Source organism: Corvus hawaiiensis, chromosome 7 (assembly GCF_020740725.1).
Source record: "Corvus hawaiiensis isolate bCorHaw1 chromosome 7, bCorHaw1.pri.cur, whole genome shotgun sequence".
NCBI lineage: Eukaryota > Metazoa > Chordata > Aves > Passeriformes > Corvidae > Corvus > Corvus hawaiiensis.
Genome location: NC_063219.1, coordinates 8,171,612 through 8,194,559, shown reverse-complemented (window position 1 = coordinate 8,194,559; position 22,948 = coordinate 8,171,612). Strand labels below are relative to the sequence as shown.

Below are 22,948 nucleotides of genomic sequence, written 5' to 3'. Positions count from 1 at the left end.
AATGCATTTGCGTAGTAAGAAAGGTGCAACATCTGAACTGTGGATTGCACTTACTGGCAGAGAATGAAATTTGTAATGAAGAATCAAGATTAAGCTATTCAGGAATGCTTAAAACAGTTGATTTGGTTGCTTTATGCAAGAATATTTTAGTGATTTAATTTTGCATGTGATCTCTGAAAATCATTTTTCACTGTTCACGAAGTATTATAAAAATTGAAATTCAATATATTGCCAATTAATTCTTAGAAAAACACTAGTTATGAGCTATTATAATATTTTATATAAAATCAAGATGTGCATCAATTTCCTTTAATAATAATCTTGTTCTAGCAATGGATTTTAATATATACCTAGCTAAAATAGGTGTAATAGGATTAACTTCTTTGCAACTTTATAATCTACTTCTAAAATGTTAGGAACTTCAAAGTAATTGTTCTATACCAGTTTTTATAAAATGGCAGCCCACTGCACACTGTTTTAGTATCAATATTTTGTGAATTTTCACAGCTAAGCAGGGCCTTTATATGTCATATCTGATACGATTTTCTTATGTGGGGGTTAAATAGACTTTCTTCTGCAAGTCAGCTCAGACAAGAATCATATTTCAAAATATCTATTAGCAAGAATCAGAGAATTCCTCCACATATATTTCATTATTGTTACCATGATTTTAAGTACACAATTTTAAGAAAAAACTGAATACGGTGAGAGGTTGACTTTTGGGGATTATCATATGGCTATGTGCTTTTCTTCCCTGCCAGAGGATGTGATATCACACTGTGATATTCAGTCAAATTATGCAATATTCATTTGTTAACTTTTTCTTGGTTGATATTGTAGTTACAGATTGCAAACTCAGAACTGGGACTGAAAATTCGTAGAATAGCTGCTTTGTCTCCCTGTTTCCAGTATCCTTTTATAAGGATAAACTGCCCTAGACAAAATGCACTGCTAGATTTTTACCTGTTCTGTTTTAAAACTCGTTCCTTTTTTCTTTTGTTTGACTATTGCTTTGTGTATAATTCACATTAACATTGACTGAAACATAAATAACAAGGATGTGTACTTAGGTGTGCATGATCCAGCTGAGATTCAGATCTTCTTTTAAATCAGAGTAAAAGCTAATTTTCAACTTAGAGGTTCAATGTTTTGGAACTTTAAAGGAATCATTAGTTGTCATTTTTCAAGATGTAATTTACTGGCTACTTGAACAGAGCAAGACAATCCCTATAATGCTCCAGTGTAATATTGCAGTGTTACATATAGAACAAAAGCAGCACAATAAAGCAGCAGTTATTTTATAGTTGGCCTTTAGCCCAAAGTCGCAGGTTTATTTTGTAAACTCCCTCCAGTTCTGTTGTTGTCTTGGGATGCGTTTTGGTTTTTTTCTTCACCCACCCTGCTCATCATTTAGCATTGTTTCTAGGAAAGCCTGACTTCTGCTTCCACGACCAAGACCCTGGAATCTGCCGAGGCTATTTTACCAGGTACTTCTACAACAAAGAGACAAAATTGTGTGAAGCATTCAAGTATGGTGGGTGCCTAGGAAACCAGAACAACTTCAGGAGTTTGGAGGAGTGCCAGAGTACCTGCCAAGAAAACTGTAAGTTGCTGTTTTTATCACTCTTAGTTTCACTCTTGAATAAAAAATGGTGTGTTTTGAAGGTATTTTGCACATAAAAAAGGCAATTTAGGGTGCCCTGAGGTGGCAGTACTTTATATATGAAATTTGCAATAACTATACATATTTTTAAATATAAATACCAAAATGTAAATTATGAAGTAAAAAATGGTAGGTACTATTTAGGGAATATTACTATATAATTATATAAAATTAGGACTCCTACTTTTTTACTTTTCTCATGACAGTTGACCTAAAATCTGCCATCTGTTTGGCTTTATAATACCATAAAACACTAATATATGCTTTTAACCCATAGGTCTGCACATACTCTTTTCAAACCAAGTCTTGAAATGACAAGAGGTGCCCATATAGGAATATTTAACTTACTGTGTATTGCTAGCTCCCCACCAAAGATTCATGGGACACCTGTATGTCCCCTCAGAATGATTTGGCTGTGCAGCTTAGGCTACAAAAGCCATTTAGACTGACCACAGAGCAGCCATTTGCTTCCTTGTCCTACTCGTTCCAATGAATTGTTCTACATCAGGGTACAGTAACCTTCGGAACTCCTCTCCCCTCACAACATGCATCATTTTATTCATAAGGCAAACACATCTTCCCATCGAGAGCCTCCAGACCTTTTTATCTTGCTTGTCTCTAGTGGGCCTTTTTCCAGCACTGTTTCATAAGCTGTCATTTTGGCAGAGGGAACTCAAGCTTATTCACACTTAAAGTAGAAAGGACCCACTATGCTTCTTTTTAAAGATTTTTTTTTTTTAACTGTAAATATAGAGCATTTTCCCAACTTTTGCTGAAGCATTTCTTCCTGGGCCATGATACCACTTTAACCTTCTGGACTAAAAGCTGCAGAATATTCTTTTTCATGACTTTAGTCTAAAATAACACCATATAAATTTGCATTAACACCCAAGAAGAGAGTGTTAGGGGCTGTTGCCATGGTCTAAATAGATCAAAGTTTTTATTTTTGAGGTATTGAATCATTGATACTAATTTTGGGTTTGTTTTTTTTTTTCCTGAATAGTTTTCATTTCCTTTTTTGTTTTTTAATTTAGCAAATTTATTGCCAACTGTTGCAGCAGAAGAGCATCCCAACACTGTGAACAGTAGTTCCCCAGCAGAAGAACCCAGCCAGTCTCCTGGGATTTTTAGTAAGAATTTTCTGTTGTTGTTTATAGTTAACCCTTAAAAGCTCCTTGATTTTCCCATTTATTTGAAAACATGTATGTCAATTGAAATACCTGAGCACAGGGAAGTCATTAACATTAAAAGTAGCTTCAGACCTGCTTTCTTGCCAGCAATACATATTTTGAAAAAGGCTTACAATTACAAAGGTTAGAATGTCTGCTGGTAATATAAAAATAGCCTTACCAAGCTGTGTATGATCTAAATCTTACATCAGTAAAATTAAGGAAGAAAAAGGAACCCACTGCAAAATTGTTTCAGCAACCTCATTTTCCTATGCTTTTGGGACTTAGAGATGTTGCCTGGCAACTGGCATCAGTAGTGGCATTGAGCAGGGCCAACAGGTACCAATCACAGCTGATTTTCAGAGCTCGGATGTGTCTATATATCCCATCGTTGACTGTTTCACACCAACTCCCTCTTTTTTTTTCTTTTAGTTAATTTGTTGCCAACTGCTCCAGATGAGAAGTCCAATGCCCTAAACAGTAGTTCCCCAAAGGAGGAGCGCAACCAGTTCCCCATTTTTTTTGGTAAGAATTATTTTTTGCAGTTTTTATCTCTCAGTCTTTTATATGGATTGCTTTTCCATTTCAACAAGTTTTCTGACATATCTGAGACTAAAGAATGGGCTTTCATCTTTGCCAAAGGATTTGATTAGCAGGGAAAGTCAAAGCAAAGGAATATATTGCCACTTACAGATCTTTCATAAATATCAGGAAGTGGAAGACTGACCACATCTTGTTCTCTTTGAAAAGTGTGCACTTCCTAAAGGTCTGATTAACACAAAGAGCAAAAGCAGTGATGCAGAATTCTTTCAATCAAAATGAGTACTTTTTGTGAGGAACTAATAGGCAAGTGGTTTAAATTCCTTTTACCCCTTAAAAAAGAATGATATTTGGATTTTAGATTATGGCATAGTATAATATATTTAATACCATAATGTTTTAATTTTCACTGTGATCATATTAAACTCAGTTTCTGGTTGAGTATAATCACAGTGAGTATGAATTAATTGAAAATGTGGCTCCAAGGTATTTTTGCACTATGTATTATAATGCAAATGAGACTCTGGACCTTTACTGAGGAGGGATAGGTTTTAACAGTATCAGCAGCTGGACACTGTCCACTGTAGATGGCTGGTGCTTGCTCACACTGTACAGGGTGATTGAATTTGAGGCCTGTCATTTTTATGATCCACAGTTGTGCAAGAGGAAACAACAAACAGTTGGAAAGAGCCTGAGCATTCTCACCAAGTATTTATGTTGGTTTTTTGCATTTGCACTTACTTGTACTTTTGAGGACTGAGTGATGACGTAGACACTCGCTAAGGTTTTTGCATTTTATATGATCTGTACGGTAACAGGTGTGTAGGTGGCATTCCTGTGCTCTTTGCTTAGAATGGAACGTCTAATAAAGCATGAATGTGTGTTGTACTCTATTTTTTGCCTGCACTATAATCCACATGCACTGCTGGTTTGACGTAGGTTTTTGTACAGTTGTATTGTTTGTTTACCACATACAAAGCATCAATGCACTCTGTTATTTAAATGAATGAATATAAAAGAGTAAAGGTTTTGCCAACCTCTTTTCCTGAAAACTATTTGAATTACATCATGTCTGGTAATAAGTCTAGGGGCAGGAGGTACATGAACATTCCCTGAAAGTTTTTAGTCATAATATGAATGCCTGACTCCTCAAAACAGCTAACCTATACCAGGAAAGGAGCATGATTCACTATGTTTTCTCAGAGGAAATGGAAGGGGGATTGATTGTGTCAGCAATAGGGAATTTTCCTGCTCAGCAGCATTTGAGAGTGAGAGGTGAGGGTAAGAGAGAATTGAAGATTGGATGGAACAAAGAGTCAGTGTAGCAGAATGGGTCGGGTGGGGAGCACAGCCTTAGAAGGACTAGTGAGTTTCAGTGGAAAGTCTGAAGACCCAACACGTTCTTCCCTACTGTATAACCTTTGTCTTGCACTTATCGGCCTCATGCAGCCTCCTGCTCCTATTTTGTTTATTAGCTTTCACCCTTCAGGCTGCTGGAATGGGCTAAAATCATGTGCTTTTGTGCAATCCCACTAGAGAGGAAGGCAAGGGTGTGGCCAAAGCCAATGGCTGATTTCTCCACAGAGACATGGAGAACATTGTCTCCACTGCTGCTGTTTCTAGAGGCACAGCTGTAAAGTGCAGTTCCAAGGCAGAGACATGTCACACAAATGTGCAGTGTAACTCTCTGTAACCTTTTGGGAGGGACAAGAATTTGACGTTACATATGAGGTGAGGATCAAGGTGAACTGTTTGGGATGAAGTGGCTAATGACCATCTCCTCAAGCACAGGCAAAGTGGCTGATCTGCCATTGTGATACCTATTTTGTATGTATATCGGCCTGGCTACATATCTTTTTCAACGACTATTTAAAAAATTAAATATAATTTAGTTAATTTACATTAAAACATGAAAAAAAAAATTACAAGGAGTTGCCTCTTATAGAATACCTCACCTCACAATTGACATTGTATTTCATCTTGATTTCAAGGAAAAAAAGTGTTGTTGGTATGTGTAACTTGGTAACAATATCAGATTATTAGATTTAGAACATAGTTCTTGATCTTCAGAAAATTAAACTGTTCTATGGCCAAATAAAGCAAACCATGGATACAGACTACAGACATGAAGCTTCTAGCATGCTCAGCGATGAAGTTTCTGCAGGAATTGAAGATTGTTCTGGTCTTACTCTGGTAAAAAAAAACCAAAACTATAATAACTTTTATTCTGTGAAAACTAAGAAAAAGTGAGGCTAAGAATCAAAGCTTTCATTTCATGTGATCCATGGTAGAAAATTGCAAGTGCTATACCTACATTTGATTTGTGAGATTTAAGTGGGAGACAGGATCAAAAGTCAATTTTCAGCTCAGCGAATTTGGAATAGCACACAGATGCAGGTCCTGTCAGCACTCTCAGTACAGAGTCAGGGTCATCTTTTGCTGATATAAATTGGCACAGTTCTTTTTACTTTAATGGATCTGCACCAATTTATACCTATGGAGTATTTTCAAGTGCAGATGAGTCGTTATTTTTGTAATAGCCTGTCCACTTGAAGACTCTCTTATTTTTGCTTTGCTGCAATCAGAAATGAGGAGCTGAAGTCTGCACATACCAAAAATCTGGTAATAAATCTGAAGCTTCATGAACATCACACACTCGTGTCTAGAGAGTAATAGTGCTCACTGCATTCCCTTTCCTCCCAAGATAATTTCAAACTTGTTTTGTACTGTGATTAATTAGCGGTCCATTGTCACACAAGCCCTGCAAAGCCTGAGGAATAAGGATTATTGTTGCAATGCAGAGTTGGGGTTATTTCTGATAAATGTGAGTCTGTGTGCCTTTTTCAGAGATTCTGAAGTTATGATCATGCTATCTGTTTATACCTCAGGGGGATGGGTTTCAAGAAAGGGCTGTATTATAAGAATTGAATCTTAAACCATACAATGTGTATCTCTTCTTTTTTATGTAGTTTTGCTGTTTGTGGGATTTTCACTTCTTTCATTATCTTTTTTTCTTCATAGAAAAAACAGGAGAGAAAACCTTTCAACAACTCTCAGAAAAATGAGGTTGTAAAATGGAAACATTTGGGAGAGAAACTCAATAGGCATAATAGCTCGGCTTACTGTTCCATCACATCCACAAATACAGCATTAGGAGCTGGAGCTGAACAGGGACAACTCACCTGCTGTCATGTTCCAGTGACATTGTTTACACACTGCCTCACAGGCTTTCAGATTGTCCTGCCAATAGATATGCTGGGTATGACACAGGGAATGTTTTATGCTTACCTGAAGTCAAGTCTTTTGGTGATCTGTATATTCAAATCAATTCGTAATTTTTATGGTCTTCAGCAGAGAGGAAATTATGATAAGTTATTTAGGTTTTATTTTAAAATACTGGTTTGTTGTAAAAAAATGGCTCTAAATGGCAAGATTAGGTTTTCTTCATGGGGTGATTGCTTCTGTGAGAGTGAAGAACATGCAGATATTTTGAAGATAAGCAAGAACAGTGTTTGGTTTTTGCGGCATTTATCTCACAACGATATAGGCAAGGAATAACATAATTTTTGGGAAGAGTACAAGAGGGATTCTGAATAGCACTTGGCTGCCTCTCTGTGCACTGTACATACACAGGCAGTCCTTGTTTACCTCATCACTGGCTCCATGGTTCCCCAAATCTTGCAGTCATTGTTAGAACTCCTTCATGAGGGGACTGTGGACTCACTAGAGAATCCTACATGACAGATAAGTAATTTACATTACAAATTTAATTACATATTTAAACTCACTGATATAATTAACAAACCTGTGCTGTTTGGCCCTTTCCTCACTGGCAAACCTTTCTGCTCTGTTCTTTGTAGGTTCAGAAATTAGTAGGTTAAATATGTAAACTATGCTGGACATACGCTTTGAAAACTAACATCCTCTCCAGCTAGAGAGAGATGAAATTAGTTCCAGGCTCGAGTTCTCAGAGCAGTACCAAAAGCATTGCCTTAGTTAATTTAATTACCAACTTCATTTAAAAACCCCAGTAGGTTTAATATAGATTTTATCACATTCTGGACTTCAAATCTGGACCCAGAGTGAAACTTAGACTTCTAATAATGTCACAGTTATAAAAAGAAATCAAGGGGTTCTCATTTTATAACTTGAAACTAACTTAGTCTATCTCAAAAAAGCAACTCATTACTCGGTTTTTGAATTTCAGGATTTTTTTTAATCATATGATGTTGCTAACACACCATTCTATTCCTTTCCCAGCAGTTTTCCATACTTTTTCACCACACCAGTTCAGCTGTTATACATGTCAGATGAACCTTTCTTTTAGCAGGTGTGCTATGTCTAAGACACCTAAGAGGTAGCATGTGCTTTTTGGAGATTTTGTCAGCCTCCCGAATTGCCCAGGTTAATACATAACTTCTTGCTTTCAGCGACTGATCTGCTTCCCACTTTTGTGACCACAGGATATCTTCAGCTTTGCTGTAACCCAAATGATTTCTCAAATTTTTACTTTGCTTTTCCACTGAACCACTTCTCTGTGGCTATGTATCTTCAAGACTTCCATCTGACTGGCTTCATATTTGCATTTATGCATTCAGATCCCAGCTACCTCAATTCTGCTGCGTCCTGAAGGAAAATGGTGCTCTTTTGGGTCCCAAATAACTGATGATATAATGGCTCCCATTCAGCTTCTTGCAGCCTGTGCAGCAATTTTATCAGTTCCAATTTTGTGTATTAGTCACTCTGGGGTGATAGATGATATAGTTCTTCCAGGTTTGGGAATTCTAGCATGGATTTGCTTCTTGAACGTGTTCCAGTGCCCAGGTCCTTTGGCTACCTCAGGCTCATCTCCAGTGTTTCAGTTCTCAAACTCTCACTTGCAATGACCCTGAAGGAACAAACCACCAGCATCTCCTCGGAATGGTAAAATGCTGACAGCAGCACTAACACACCAGAATCTCCATTAATTTGCACACTTATTCTTCACATTCAGTACTCTTTTATTCTGCAAGTTACAAGCTGTGTTTTTATAACTGCTCAATGGTTCCTGATAGACCCTGTTACTTAGGTCTAGTTTTCTGTAGTCATTCAAAAAACCCAACACTGAGGTATTGAATCTTACATTGGAAATGCTGGGTACTTTTACCTTCTACTTGATTTCAGAATGTCTAGCAGGGATTTGCTCCATTAATTATTAGAAATATTTACCATATTTTTAAAGCTGTCCACATTTAATTTATCTCACTTCCCTTTCTACAAAATGCTTCACTTGAAACTCCTCAACGTGAAGTTGTGTGCTCTCTCCTACAGCAGAAACAGCAATTTTACCACTAAGCATACAGGTAAAGGTATAGCTTTCAGGTAAGCTTTTGCTGGCAATTCAAAGACAGAATGACATTTTACTATGGTATTTTTTGTAATCATAAAAAGATGCTTATGTCAAGTATCTTGGATTTTCAGGAGGTCAGAATTAAATTTGCCAGCAAATTTCACATAAATTCCAAATAATATTGACATAAAACTGAAACCCTGCAGTGCTGTGTGTCACCTTGTTTTTCTTGGTACTTCCAGAACCGCCTCCTATCCCTTCTTTGTGCATGACCCCTATGGACAGAGGACTTTGCAGAGCCAAAGAGTTGAGATTTTTCTACAACTACTCGACTGGAAGGTGTCGTCCATTTAGCTACAGTGGTTGTGGTGGGAATGAGAATAATTTCGTCTCCAGAAAGTCATGTTTGAGGATCTGCAAGAAAGGTATGGGAAGTGATACTGCCCCCCGCTATCGTTAAAAGGTAAATATCATGCGGGTCAAAACATTCTTGCCGCTTTTGGTAGTAATGATTGGCCTGATCAAATGTAAAAGTTGAAAGTCTCAGAAAAGTGAAAATGGAAATCAGGAGAGACACAGAGCTAGAGAGAGAAGGAAGGACAGTAAGTACAGTGTAAAAGAACAGCAATAAGACAAATTTGCATTGGTCAGGCATATGAAGACCTTAGGTAAGACAATGGTTTTTTCTTTTTTTTAAGATTTATTGAAACAAGCCTTGTCTCTCATTTTGGATTATCTTGGATGTCTTCTAATCTTACTTTGTTACTTTTACCTTTAGGATTAAATAAGAAAAAAGGTGAAAGAAGATTAATAAAAATCAAGAAAAAAAGAAAGAAACAGCCAGTAAAGGCCCTGGGCGAGGAAATCATCCCTGAAAGAATGCAACTTTGATTTTTATGGAAATGTGAAGTAAACTACTCTTCACCTGTGAATGAAAACCTTCAGTTTAAAATATATTTACCGTACTGATTATTTTGATTATATATTACTAAGCTGCTTATATTTTTGTTATGTATTCCTCAATCATGTTAATAAACATTACCTTTGACAAAGGCTTTTAAATTGCAGTTTGGTTGTATATAATTGTCAGAGATGCAGCAGGACAAAAAACGGTGTGAGTGAATGGTTAAAATGCAAACAAGATTCAAATTCAGTTTATTACCCCATTATTCTTTTTGAATTCTATTTTTGTACTAAAGAAAGCATAATACTTGTGAAAGAATAATCACTTGTCAAGTGTGATTGTTTCAATCATTGATTAAAGGATAGGTCTACTGCTATAAAAAGGAAATAGACACTGGATTTGTTTTAATTAGATTTATTTTAAGTTATGAAGGCCTAGATGTAACTCCATTGAAGTGCATATAATTACAGTACTGTAAAATGAATGTGAGATCAGAATTAACCCACCAAAATCCATACAGGGAGTGTAAAAGCTGTAAAGGTTTGAAGCAGTGTGGCAAATTTTCGCAAAGATTTAAAAATGTATATGTTGGGATCATTGACTTTGATCCTTGTTACTGATCTAGACTCATGGCTAAGCTTTACTGCTGAAAATGTAAGCAATTATACATTCTAAATATCAGAATGAGGGAATAAGTAGAATCAGATTTTTGTACTGAAATCTTATCCAAATCTCTTTTCTGGTGCTTAAGTCCTTTCATGGCTCTTTTAAACTAGGATGTATTAAGTCTGATTTGAAGAATTCTCAAGGAACAGGAGTGTACACCAGAGAGCACTTACGTAGTGTCTTGTCACGTAAAATGTATGAGCACCAAAGACTCCTACTTCAATAACCACATAAATCGGATAAGGGCAGCTCTGCCAGGAAACCTATAAACTCCAAAGGCTGCTATAAACAGAATTAGTTTGGCTCATTTTATCTCCCAGTTTCAGTTTCAATTTGATATCTTCCTGTTCTGGTTCATCACTTTGACCTTTCTCTCCAGGTTTTCCTGTTCTTCATGCACCAGGAGTTGAGTCTGTAGGTGTGCATTGCACTGCACAGGAGCAGAGCAGTAGGTTAAATACTTGGACTAGTGGAGAACCCATGGCTTAAACTGCTCCCAGACCTTCCCACTTGTCCCATGGCACCTGCTGAAGCACAGCAGTTTGTGTGGCCTCCCCAAGGCGAGTGGCTTCAGGCACACTTGGGGTGGATTTACACTTATGCTATGGTTACCCTGCTTCCACACTGATACCGCTTGTGTCTGCCTGGCTGGGGATGCAGGTGAGGGCACAAATGTCTGCACCTCTCCTTGTCTGCATTTTATGATCAAGCCAGTAGAAATATTTGATCTTCCGTTCTTAGTTGTAACAATTTTCCATAGGCTGCCAGTATTAAAATTTACATAATTGCTAGATTACATGATGTACCTCAAAGAGGAGACAGAGCTGAAGTAACGGCATTAAACTAAAACATCCTGGGCTTCCATGTAAAAGTGAAACTCATTAAGCTGTCCCACCAAGAACATTAAAAAGGACTTGTAAGCTTTGTAAGTTTGATTAGATTACGAACTAGAATGGTTAACTTTGTCAAACAGAACGTTTTGGAATGAGACAATAGATATAGAAGGATAGGAAAGAATAGATGAATTTGTATGCACATTATCTTGTGATTCCTGAGTCATTTCATGACAGTATCTCTGCTTTAGGCTCCCTCTTGTTCCAGCAACTTGTCCCTGGCTGCCTGGATTCAACACCTACAAAACCCACAGAAGTCTAGGAGAAATATCATCTTTTTTGTCCCAGCAGAAACCTGGCTGTGTGGCTGCTTTCCATTCTCATAAGCTTCCTTCTCACTGAGCTCTACTGAAATTTAACAGGGTCTCTTCACAGTGATCAGTTGCTCCCAGGACTGCGCAGACTCCTCCCAGGATTGCTGTAGGATAGGACTAACAGGTATTGTCCCATCCTCTTCTACCCCACTTACACTGTCCTGAAGAAACTCCTCGTGCTGCTGTAGTACAAGCAGCAAGTACGTTTTGCAGTAACAGTAATTAAGTGATCCAGGGAGGGCTCTCTTATGTCACTGTTGAGACTGAAGAGAATTTGTACCTGTAGCATGTCAACAGTAACCTCTGTTTCAATTGACTAAGAAAACATTTCATAGTGATTCATCTGTCAGGCTTGTTACTTAGTGCAATAAGAATCAAGACAGCAATGTCACAGACTGTAAAAACTTAATCTTGATTGTAATCAAGATTTGATCTGAGTGCACGCTGCTCTCAGCTGTGTGTGCTCTCCATTTGGCCACCACACCAGGTATCCTGCTGTCTTCCTGCCTTTTTTTGTTTAGTTCTACAGTGCATAGGGCTATTTTTTCCCATAAAGAAGTCCAAACTGCAATGTGATATGATCTCCAACATAACAAGAAGTTTCTTTTGTGCCCTTCTGCTTCATTCACTTCTTTTTGCTCCTGTATCTCCCACAGCTGCAGAACAACCAAATCTAAGAATCAGAAAAAAGATCTATGCATTTCCCAAAGATAACTTAAGGATGAATGTAGAAGGGGGATCATTGAGGCACGACACAGGAAAAGATATGGAGCAGGTGCCAGAATGGTGAAGCAGTTAGAACACGAAACTGTGCTAAAGTGTTACAGCGACTGTACGGTTCCACTGGACTAGAGACCATTCATCCAGTCATTTCATTCCAGAATTTGCTCCAGTTGCTTTAGAGGGGAAATGCAGGGTGCTGTGAAATTTCTCCCATTCTGTATGATAACAGCCAACATGCTGAAGCAATTTTACAGAGGTTTGATGAGTTTCTGCATATCATCTGACCTGCAACAACTAGGTATGTACCCTTAATCCATGCAGATGATGAAGCAAAATGTCTCTGAGAAATAATTTAATGTCCTTTTATTCATTGTTTTTTTCCCTCATATTTTTACTGGTATGGCCTCCTTTTTCTCCTTTTTATTTTCTACCCCCTGCTTTAGTTTTATTTCCAGTTCACTTGAGCCAGCATTTCTCCCTGCATCTCCAATCCATTTACTCTCTCAAAGCTGATAGGTCTTTATTTACATTTTGAGCAAGTCTTCATCTTTTTAGCTTCCGCCTTTCCAAACTTAGTGAAGGGGACCAAAGGGTTACGCTTCCTAACTGGTTGTTTTCAGTGGTGTCTCTAAAGAAAGAGCGAGGTTCAGGTAAAGCGGAGCTGTACGCGTGTGGTTCGGAGTGTTCACACAGGGTAATGGGTACCTGAGCTCGGGGCGAACCCGTGCGCGGAGCTTCCGCGCCTGCGTTTATGCCCCGGGCGGCCGCGAGAGGGCGCCGGCGGAGCGGCGAGCGCCGGGCGGGATCGCGCTGATGGAAAAGGGGGAATTCACTGAAGTTATTCGCTTTGCCCGCTTTTAAGCCTTCTTTGGTTCCAGTGCAGGTACGTTTGCACATTTAGGTCCCCTTGAACTGCTCCCTCCTCCGCTGTCGGTAACCAGGGCAGCCTGTACGGGTGTGATTTACGTTCCCCGCAGCCACAGGACGGGGAGATGCAGCAGTGCTGGGGGCCACTGCTCTCTGAAGTGCGGACTGCACCAGATGAGGGGTCTCAGGTATCTGTAGGGTAGGAATAAGCAAGTTTTAATGTTACCTAAATCAGTAGAACATAAGACTTTGTAAAAATAAACCCAAAAAACTCCCAGAGCAACCAACCAACTGAAAAAGTCCCCACAAACAAAAAAACCTGCACACAACTCCATTGACTTTGACAAGCCCAATCAAACATGGCCTGTGTAATAAACGTCTCTAGCTAATGTAGATGCCTGTCTTGAAGATGTGTGCGTGGCTGGAATACATGGATCATTCTCTAAATTACATTGTGTAATGTACCATGTTGCAATCTACAATCTAGACCTAATTGGTCTAAAATAATGTTATCAGGCTCACTCCTGATGAAATTCCGCTACCTGAGGTGACACCATCTGTTTCAGAGAAGTTAGTTTCCATCACTGTTCAGAATCAGAGTGAATCAGAGCTAATCTCCAGTTTATATCTGTTTATAATGACTAGAGGTTTAGAGTGCCAGTTCTCAGTTCTTCACTGATTATAGAACTCAAACATTCTCCTGTTGATGTAAGATCATAGACGTACCAACGCTCACATGTGCCAAAGGAGTATCCAAGTCTGCTCTTTTGGTAAACCTGGAGTAGGATTTCAAAATTTGTGTTGTCCAGGGGCCATTTGGATTTACAGTATTCCTGCCCCTCTTTTCCCTCTTCCAATTTTTCCCGACCCTGGATTGGGTATGGGTTTTGTTTGAAGTATTTTTTGTTTGTTTTGTGGGGGTTTTCCCCCTTAGTTTTGTGTTTCTTGCTGTTTTCCTTCTTGAGGAAAATGTTATCTATGGCCAGATGAATTCCTTCATCCAGTTCACAGCATGTTCCACATATGATTCTGCTGGTAAAAAAAAAAAAAGTGGATAAGTGACAAGTAGTGAGAAACAAGCAGAATATTTTATCTTTTTTTATGAGCAAATTCAGTGGTAAAATTTTGATAGGTCCTTATGACAGCATGACTTTTGGGAGGCTTTTATGGTGTTCCATAAGGAGTACTGGTGTTCCAGGTGTTCATATAATTTGAGTTTAATGCTCCATGAACTCCCCATTTTACAGCATAGTGTTGTCCTGTGCACACAGTAACTGCCCATTGACTTGGAGGGCACAGATTCTGTCCTTAGTACAGGTAATGATTGTATAAAAATAAGTGACAAATGGTTTCAAAAAAACGTTTTTAGCTCCTGTTATAATGTTCTTTGAAGCTAGGAGGAAGACTGCTGTTAATTCTGTTTTGTCCTCTATCATGGCAGTTTTCAAACTAGGCAGTTTATTCATACTTGTGCTTTCAAATCACCAGTGTTTAGAAAAATATAGCATAGAGATGTGTGCAGCAATGATAATGTTCCTGTTGCTTTTTTTCTACCCTTGATACTTCAAAGACTTATTTCTTTAAATACGACTTTTTCTTGGGTACAAAACAAAGTGGCACTGTAAACAATGCGCCCGCTTGAAACTGAAATTTTGAATCCGACCTTTGCAGCTGTTTTACATCTGAGGAATAAAGGTATTTCTGTGTAGAGTTTTTCAGCCCTTACGGTACGGGATGTAATGCAGCCCCTGCAGTCGCCGGCAGAGGTGGGTCAGGTCAGTCATACTGAGGAGGAATGCAGCTCTCCTGTGTTCTTTGTGAATAAAAGTCCAAACTAATTTGTTTCTCTGGGTCTAGCTGGAGGAGGAGGACGACGACGACGAATCTAACTGGCTCGATACGTGAAAGGACAGGTCCCGTGGTCTCCTCCAGAGCAGCGAGCGAGTATTTTGCAAGTGGTTTCAGAGCGCCGGCTTTGAGTCGGGGCGGCCGAGCGGAGCCGCCCTGGGGCCAGGTGCGGGCAGAGGCTGCGCTGTCCGCGAGCAGATGGCAGCGCCGGGGCTCGGCCAGCTCCCCGCTCCAATGCCAGGGGAGCCCGGCTTCCCCGGGGCATGCCATTCGGGAGAGAAAAGTAACTCAACGCCGGCCGCAGGCGGGGTCGGGTGATGTAACAGGAAGCTCTGATGTTTCACTGCTGCCGCCGCTCCGCGCTGCCATCGGACACGCTCTCGGCGCTCCCGCAGCAGCGCTGCTCCGCCGGGAGAGCCGCCAGCCTCGGGCTCTGGATTACACCCAGCCGGGGCACTGCGCTCTCGCCGCTCTCATTTGGCCGTGGAGGGACTGAGCGAGACATCTCCTCACAGCTTCATCTGAAAGCGTTTTCGTGAAAACTCCGCGTGGTGAGTGCCGCTCCGAGCGGATTCATTGTTGTACCCACGGGCAGCAGTTCTGTGCCGTCGGAACGCAGCGATAGTAACGCGTGTGTGCATGCTCTGGCACTAACCTCGGCGCGGGATACGGAATCTGCGCCGAGAAACGCCACGAGGAGAACCTTCGTTTATTTTTAGTTAGCGAGGTGTTGAGCTGATTTTATCACTGGTGTTGTTATTGTCTATGCTTGGTAGGCTAAATAGATAGAAAAGGAGATAAAATGCCCTAATCAGCCCTTTAAGGATTCTGCCTGAAACCTGTAATATTAACTAACCAAATTTCTGTCTTTGCATCTGGAGAGAATTAGAAGCTCATTGGCTTGAAAAGGGTCCTTGAGACTAACTCAATGCAACTGCAGCTCTTTTAATAGAGGCTGAATTAGGTGATAAAGTGGTGTAGGTTTGCTTACTGAGTATTTCTCTAAACTTGCTGTGCCAGAAAGAGGTCATACTTGAGTTGTTTCATAATTAGGTTTTCTGTTGTAATTACACAACTTCAGAGGTAAAGCTTCTGTTTTGTTTGGGCTTTCTGTTTGCTTGCGGAAAAGTTGGGTTAGTTTGAAGCCTGTACGCGTGCCGGCGTGTTACTGTTTGAGGTTTTTAACCGCAAACACCGAACTGATTTATTGACAGCTAATTGCCCACTTTTCCTTTCCTTGAGGAACTATTGAACAGTGGCAAGTGTGTGATTCCGTGCCTTCAAGTACCAGCTGATAGGCAGTTAAAAGTCTTGGCACTCCTTTAGTTTCCAAAACAGATGTGATACCCTCTGGTTTTACAAATGCGGTTGCAGTGCTGAGATTGGTAATCCTAGTCATTTGCTCGTGTGTGTAAGCAATGGAGCCATAGAAGCAGGAAAATAAATCTTGTTAGGCTATAAATCACACTTGGATTTGATCTACAATTAATCTTTTAGTTATCCATGCAGTTTATAAGGGAAGATAATGAAATAGTTATAAAAACCCCTGAGTTTTTTTCTCTTTGCCTTAATAAACTCATGTGAGGTACCTTGGGGATGGACTTTGCTGCTTTTATAATTGCGCCAATGCAGTCTTCCCGGTCCTACTGTGCATACTGGAGATCTTGTCATTCCCTTGCACTAATAATGCATCTAACAGCTGAAGCCTGTTCAGGTCAGGGATGTGCTCACAATCTGCGGTCCTCTCGGTGCTTTGAAAGGAGACTCTCTAGATCTAGATCGATGTTAAGACCAGATCTGAACCCATTTGTTTTCTTTTAAAGTACACGTGCTATGGTACTGTCTGAAATTCTTAATTAAAAATAAAAACCTGTGTTTGCACAGTATTTTCTTCTGAAGTTTGCCTAAACTCTCATCTATTTCACTGCACAGAGGAGCAATCCCATAGTCTTTAATCCACACAAAAGGCACGTGGTGATACTAAGTCGCTTAAGATGGCACTTCACATAAAAGGTGCATATGGTGTTTTAATGATCAGTGCAGTGGGAACAACTGTCTTCAGAAGTGTATCAGCTAAGTTATCCAGATTTTTATTTGCAGCTGGTGTAGGCTGAAGTGGGTCTGCCCACGGATGATGTGCCAGACACGTGTGTTTGCAGGTTTGATGCCGGAATCTGCACTATTTGCAGGTTAAGCAAAGACAAAGGCAGGGTATTGACATAGAACAGTGTGACTGCACTTTTTACTGGGCAAAACTAAGTACCTGGATATATAAGATGCATTGCAAGTTCAAGAATTGCATTATGTGTGTCCTTGCGTCTTCAAATGTTACTGCACCCTGAGTTTGTGATCAGTTGGAGTCTTTCTCTGCATTAAGAGATGTAGCATTTGTCCCTCTGAATAGGCTTTTCTTGATACAACCCAACTGTTGAAATCCTGGCCCACTGAGAACCGGTGGGAATTTTTCCACCGACTATCAAAGGGCAAGACCTTCCTAAATGTGGGTATTTTTCTGTTGAAGGAATTATACATAGATCACCCTTCCAGGCACTTGCATTCTGCTGTCTGTTGGCAGCTGGGTTTTTTTGTAATTTCTGTAATTTTTGAGTGCTCCAGTTGAAAACACAGATCTGTATGTGTCTTGCTGGGTGACCAATGCCTTTACCTGGTTCAGCAAAGGGACTTGCTCTGGGAATACAGGATTTTTCCGTGTGCTGTCTGGGTACTGCAGTTCAGATTTTAGACCAGGATACAATTAAGAACAAAAGCGAGGGAAGAAAGCACATTAACAAATTTCCTTTGCCACCCATATCATTACTAACTTGCTTGTATATTGTATACATTTGAGGTAATGTAGCATTCCTGGCATGTGCAGGAGCTGGGTAGGATTGGACCCACAAAGTCCATGAAGTCATGCAGTAATGCAATTCAAACTGGGCCATGGTCATTTGGAAGAAACTAGCACTATCGATATGGTTTTAATAATAACACGTATACAGTGTATATCTACTCACATATACAGAAGTGCATCTAGTCACTGCAGTAGTAAATGCTAAACATAAGCTATCTATTAAAGCCGTTGAGGGGATTTCTCCAATGAGCAGTCCAAGTCTACAGTTAGGAAAACAAAACAGGATTTCTCCTTAAGAAGTTGTTCCCATCTGTTGCCAATGTGTTTACGATGTTCTTGATTTGGTACCAAAATCCCTTCAGTGCTTCTGATCAGCTGCCACTCCTGTGGCGCACACACAATACCGGCATTGCCTCAGTGCCCTGGCCACCTCTGCTCTGGAAGCCTGGGTAGTTCTGTCATTGAGTTTCATGTGCAGCAGTTTCCTCAGTCAAGCTTTGCACTTTTTGAAAACAGTCTTTACTCACTTATGGAACTGCTCTGTCCCTAGTGAGTATTTTAAGTGTTTGGTGCAGCAAATTGTCAGAGCTCTGGAATTAACTATATCCTTGATACTACTGTGTCGAGGAAGGAATGAGTACTGCTACTATCAAAACAGATGTGAGTTGGCAAAAAAATAACTTTTAGGCAGTAAAATAAGTGTGGTTTTTTGTATGTTTATGTGTATTAGAGATACAATAACATTTATAGTATATTATTTCTACATACAGCATATGCAGGTCCATCTCACGCTGACTTCCATTATTGCCAGTGTTGTAACTAATGAGAGAACATAGGTTTATAAAGAGCCTTTCAAAGTAGATTAACCCTAGACCTCACCCTTTGTTTAGAAAACTGGGAATCACAAGTGCTAATATTCTGAATTGCATATATCTGAATGCTGCATCCTTCTAATGTTTAAAAGAAAACAGAGAAAGCTTTCTATACGTGGACACAACCCATTATTTTTTACGTTTTGCATTCACGTTGGCAGCTCTGATGTTTTCAGTGTAAAAAACTTGCACAAAGAGCAGTAGAAAATAGCCTACTTCTCACCTGTTACCTTAATGGAGAATTCCACAGCCAGTGTGGTACAACAGAAGATCTTACAAAATTGGGTTCCATTAGAACATTTCTCCTTAGCAACACTTTTTGTTCTATTTTAGTATCTGGGCAGAACTGAAAGGCTAAACTTTCACATTTTCAAGTTTTGTTTTAACAGTTGTCTCTTATGCTTCAGTCTCCCAAGTCTGTTTATACTGTTTACATTTTCCCAGCAAAGTCATCCTTTTTCTGCCCTAGCTCTGTGCAAACACTTTCAATCATTTCTGCAGTATACGCTGTCCAAAAGTGATTTATTTTGAGTTGCTTTTCTTTGGAAAGATGCATTTGAAATGCATTTAACTCGTTGTAATGCACCAAAAAAAGACTTTCCTTGAGAGAAGCCATATTCTCCCTTCAAGAAAAGAAATCAGACTCTTGTGGCAAATTTGAGTGTGTCTGAGGCTGTTACCTTTTAATATATCCTAGGTGTCACTCAAGCCTTTTTTGGCAGTTTTGGCCATTATTAAGCTGTAGCTGACCATTCTAACTGAATTTTTGAAAATAAAACAATGTCGTATTTCTGGATTTATGTCTGCGTCATGCAGGCTACATTTGAAAAAATATCGCCCAAAAAATTAGCGATGATTTTGTTTAATGAAGCCCATACCACTCTGACTTCCTATGTAGTAATATGAACAAGGGGCCAAAGAAAGACATTAGTAACCTTTTCCTTTTGATTTCTATGTTCAAAGCACCTGCACCTGCCTCATACACTGTTGTGTACCATTAGCTGTGTTTAGGCCGAATATCTTATGTTCCTAAAATCTACATAATCTTTTCCACCTATTCTTTGATATTCTCAGCTTGAAAACTGCACAACCTTGAATGCTTGTATGGGTATAAAGTGTCACTCTTTGAATTACCATTTAGCTTTTCTCCTTACGTTTCCCCTCCCCCATCACAGTGGTAAAATCTTGCCAATTAATTTTCATGAATTTTATATTATCCCAGTACTGACAATTCTGGTAGAATTTCAAGAAAGTAAAACAATGGATGTATTGAGACCATTTTTGTTATACCAGAACTCATTTGTTTTAGGATTTAGAAGTATTTTTTCAGTATTAATATTATCAGAAATTACTATAGTTTGTCACCAAATGTTGTACTCTATAATCCTTCCTAGATAGAAATTTAAAAATTTACTTTTCAGAAATGAGTAAGACCTTTTGACATTATACTTCCTTCTTCTGCAGTTGCATCTATGTATTTATTGAGTACCCTAAATGGAAGGAAAATATTATACTCTGCAGCCTTTTATTACTAAAATGGCACATTTTTGCAATTATTATCCTGAAATATTCTGTATAATGGGAGTATCTGCCCTTTAGTTTCAGTTAGTGAAGTCCAGCAGGTGTCACTCTGGGGATTAAATAAGAAATATTACACAAACAGAGATAAGCTTTTTTTAGGAGAATTTAGAAGTATTTATTCTAATACATTTTTCCAGGATCATTTTTTGACCATGCATGCCTCCTTGATTCTGAAGTTTCTTTTTTTAGTTATATGATTTAATGTGTGTATTCATCTTTCTTTGTGTCCCCTTGAACATAAAAAAGGACAGTCATTGGTATTGGATTATACAGTCAGAATTTGTACTCCCGGGTGACATGATTGAAACCTAAAGAGCTGTGATTCAGTTGAATATTGCCTTGATGATATTAAAAAATGTTTTTTTCATCTTCCTTGGGGACCACAATTGTTCTTTTTGTTGGTGGACATTCTCTTGCACAAGTAATGTGTTTTCTGTTGTGGTGAAGTCTGCTGTAACTGTCTTACATATTGAGACAGTCTATATACTTTTTCTGTTTGAGTTACCTAAAATTGATATGTTAGGTGGCTAATCATCCAAACTTTCACAGTAAAAAAGTTTGGAGGAGAGAAATTTTGCCATGTGTCATGGAGTTTCTAGTAAAAGTCAATTACGCATTTTCTGGTGGGAGAATAAAAAAGTGTCTTGTTTATTGTTCAGTGTTTCTTTAGGGAATGATGTACTAATGTGTTTGTTGCATTGTGGTCGATTTGTACATGAGTGTGGAGCTCCATATTCTCAGAGTTTCATATTGTGTGGAATAGGAATGTGTTCAAAAAAATTTGTGGGTTTCTAGAGGGGATTGTTGTTTATTTCTCAGACCATGTCAATGCCACCTCAAACAGAAACAAATACCTCAGCAGGCAGCTTTGGAAGGCAATCCACAAATACAAGTCTCTCTTTAAATAGACGCTTTTTATTGTAAATACATGCATAGATACATGTATTTTTATATATGCGTATGTGTATATATTTTTACAGATACATACTTTATATATTTATTTAAAAAATAATCTCATTCTAGAACATGTAACCTCAGACTACTTTATACAATCCAGTTTCCTTTCTCTCACTTCTTTCTCCTGTTTAAGCCCCCATCCTGTTCCGTTTTTGATTCTGTTCAACTTCCTTTCCTGTGATGACTCTGAGTGAGTCACTTTGCCGGGCATTAAGAATGTGGCTTGACAGTATTTCCAAAAGCTTATCCTATACTGGCTCATGCAGATGAAATTAATCTCTGCCTTATTCTTCCTCTCAAAGAAATGTCTGTCTTCACACATCCAGTTTCTTGGAAGGGGAAGGTGGGGGTGGGAACCCTTTCCATAAATGACCGTGTTGAACTTCAGAGCCATCTTCCTCGCAGAGGAACAGCAGCCGTGTGTACCGTAACAAAGCACTGGGATCGGGAACCTTTTTAACATTGATTTAGTGTGTACTGGGGAAAAAGTTAGCTTCAACAAGTTCAGGAAAGCCAAATTAAGGCTCTTTCCTGAGTGCTATTCAAGTACTCCGTGTGGCTACCACTGTGCATTCTTCATTCTTTATTAAATGTGTTGCTTATTGTGTTAAAATGCATGGAAGGCCACCAGGATTGCGCTGGGTTTGTGTGTGGCTGGCAGCAGTTGGAAAAAGCACATGCTAAGTAGACACTTAAACACTGAACTAAGTTGCAGCCTTTCTTGTGATTATGTTCGTGCCAGTGTAGTGTGGGGCTTGTGGGGGAGGGTTTGTTTTTTTCCTATGTTTTGTTTTGATTTTTTTTTTCTCTCCAGTTTTAGAAGAAGTGCGTAAAGAGGGGTTTTAAAAAAAAAATTGTTTCTAATCTGTTAATTGTGTATGTGCATCAGGAGATGAAAGCCTTTCTGCTGAAAACAAACGAGGAAAAGTATAGTCCTAGAAAAGAAGAACTTTAGAAACCAATATGCAAATAAGAGTAAGAATTCCCATCGAGTTAAACTCCGCTATTGTGGTCTTCTCCTTGTCCTACAGAACTGGGGGATCTCACCCTCCATCATTTTTCCTTGAGGGAGATGTGAAAGATTGTATCACTTCTGTAATTTTCAGTATGTTATGTCCTAAGTGCAATTAACACTGCCACAGATTACACACCAGTGAGTAAAGTGGAAATAGATTTTTGTTTCATATCTATTTGCTATCACAGTGTAGGGTTTATCTAAAACAGGAGTAATGGTTATAATTGGAAGCTCAAACAATTCTGTCTGAAGTACAGTCATATTCATTTGAAATTATTTTTAGTTTCTCATTCTGGAAATTGTTAATTTCTGACTAAAGGAGGTGATTTTGGTCCATCTTCAACTCTTGAGAGTGTCATTATTGGGCTGATGATGGAAGTCACAGCACGATCTTTTAAGAGCCTTTTGTTCCCCCAGCCCTGCTTGCTGGATGTGCCGTATCAGCATTTTGAGAGTATCTAGGAAAATCACTCAGATGCTTTTAACCTTTCAGCATGATCCACCGGGATAGGTGTTGGGCCTAGGTTTTCTTTTCCTTTTTCTCCCCGAATTATTTCAGAAGAGCTTGTACAAGCAGAGCTCTTTCTCTAGAGAAGATCTCTCTTCTAAAAATTGTGCATGCAATCCAAGAGAAGAATTCAGACAATGTAGTTTAACTGGACACTTTTTATTTAGAGCTGCAGGGATAAAATAGTCTGCTGACATGCTAAGCTTCTCCTAGAGTCACATTACAGACCAGTGAAGGACATGGCAGTA

General features: G+C 39.1%; 2 protein-coding genes and 1 long non-coding RNA gene across 10 annotated transcripts in view; 2 read left to right on the top strand and 1 right to left on the bottom strand.

Annotated features, from left to right (window-relative positions):
* Positions 1 to 9,754, top strand: part of TFPI (tissue factor pathway inhibitor) — a 46,109-nt gene extending 36,355 nt beyond the window's left edge. For 5 of the 8 annotated variants that reach the window (XM_048308883.1, XM_048308879.1, XM_048308878.1 and 2 more), the window contains 5 exons: positions 1,415 to 1,603; positions 2,698 to 2,793; positions 3,265 to 3,357; positions 8,944 to 9,126; positions 9,480 to 9,754. In XM_048308883.1, the coding sequence (XP_048164840.1) occupies positions 1,415 to 1,603; positions 2,698 to 2,793; positions 3,265 to 3,357; positions 8,944 to 9,126; positions 9,480 to 9,592 (674 nt within the window). In that variant the 3' untranslated portion in view covers positions 9,593 to 9,754. Of the gene's footprint in view, positions 1 to 1,414; positions 1,604 to 2,697; positions 2,794 to 3,264; positions 3,358 to 4,027; positions 8,631 to 8,943; positions 9,165 to 9,479 lie in introns of those variants that run through there. The other 3 variants (XM_048308884.1, XM_048308885.1, XM_048308886.1) reach the window with 3 other exon arrangements.
* Positions 9,755 to 10,021: 267 nt separating this feature from the next.
* Positions 10,022 to 15,171, bottom strand: LOC125328364. The gene is made up of 3 exons (XR_007204682.1): positions 14,732 to 15,171; positions 13,795 to 14,097; positions 10,022 to 13,260 (listed from the first exon to the last, which is right to left on the bottom strand). It is a non-coding gene; the product is annotated as an uncharacterized LOC125328364 (long non-coding RNA).
* CALCRL (calcitonin receptor like receptor) overlaps positions 15,162 to 22,948 on the top strand; it is a 62,824-nt gene continuing 55,037 nt past the window's right edge. Inside the window, exon 1 of the mRNA XM_048308877.1 lies at positions 15,162 to 15,467. The gene's annotated coding sequence lies outside the window, so the exon portion shown is untranslated. The remainder of the gene's footprint in view (positions 15,468 to 22,948) is intronic.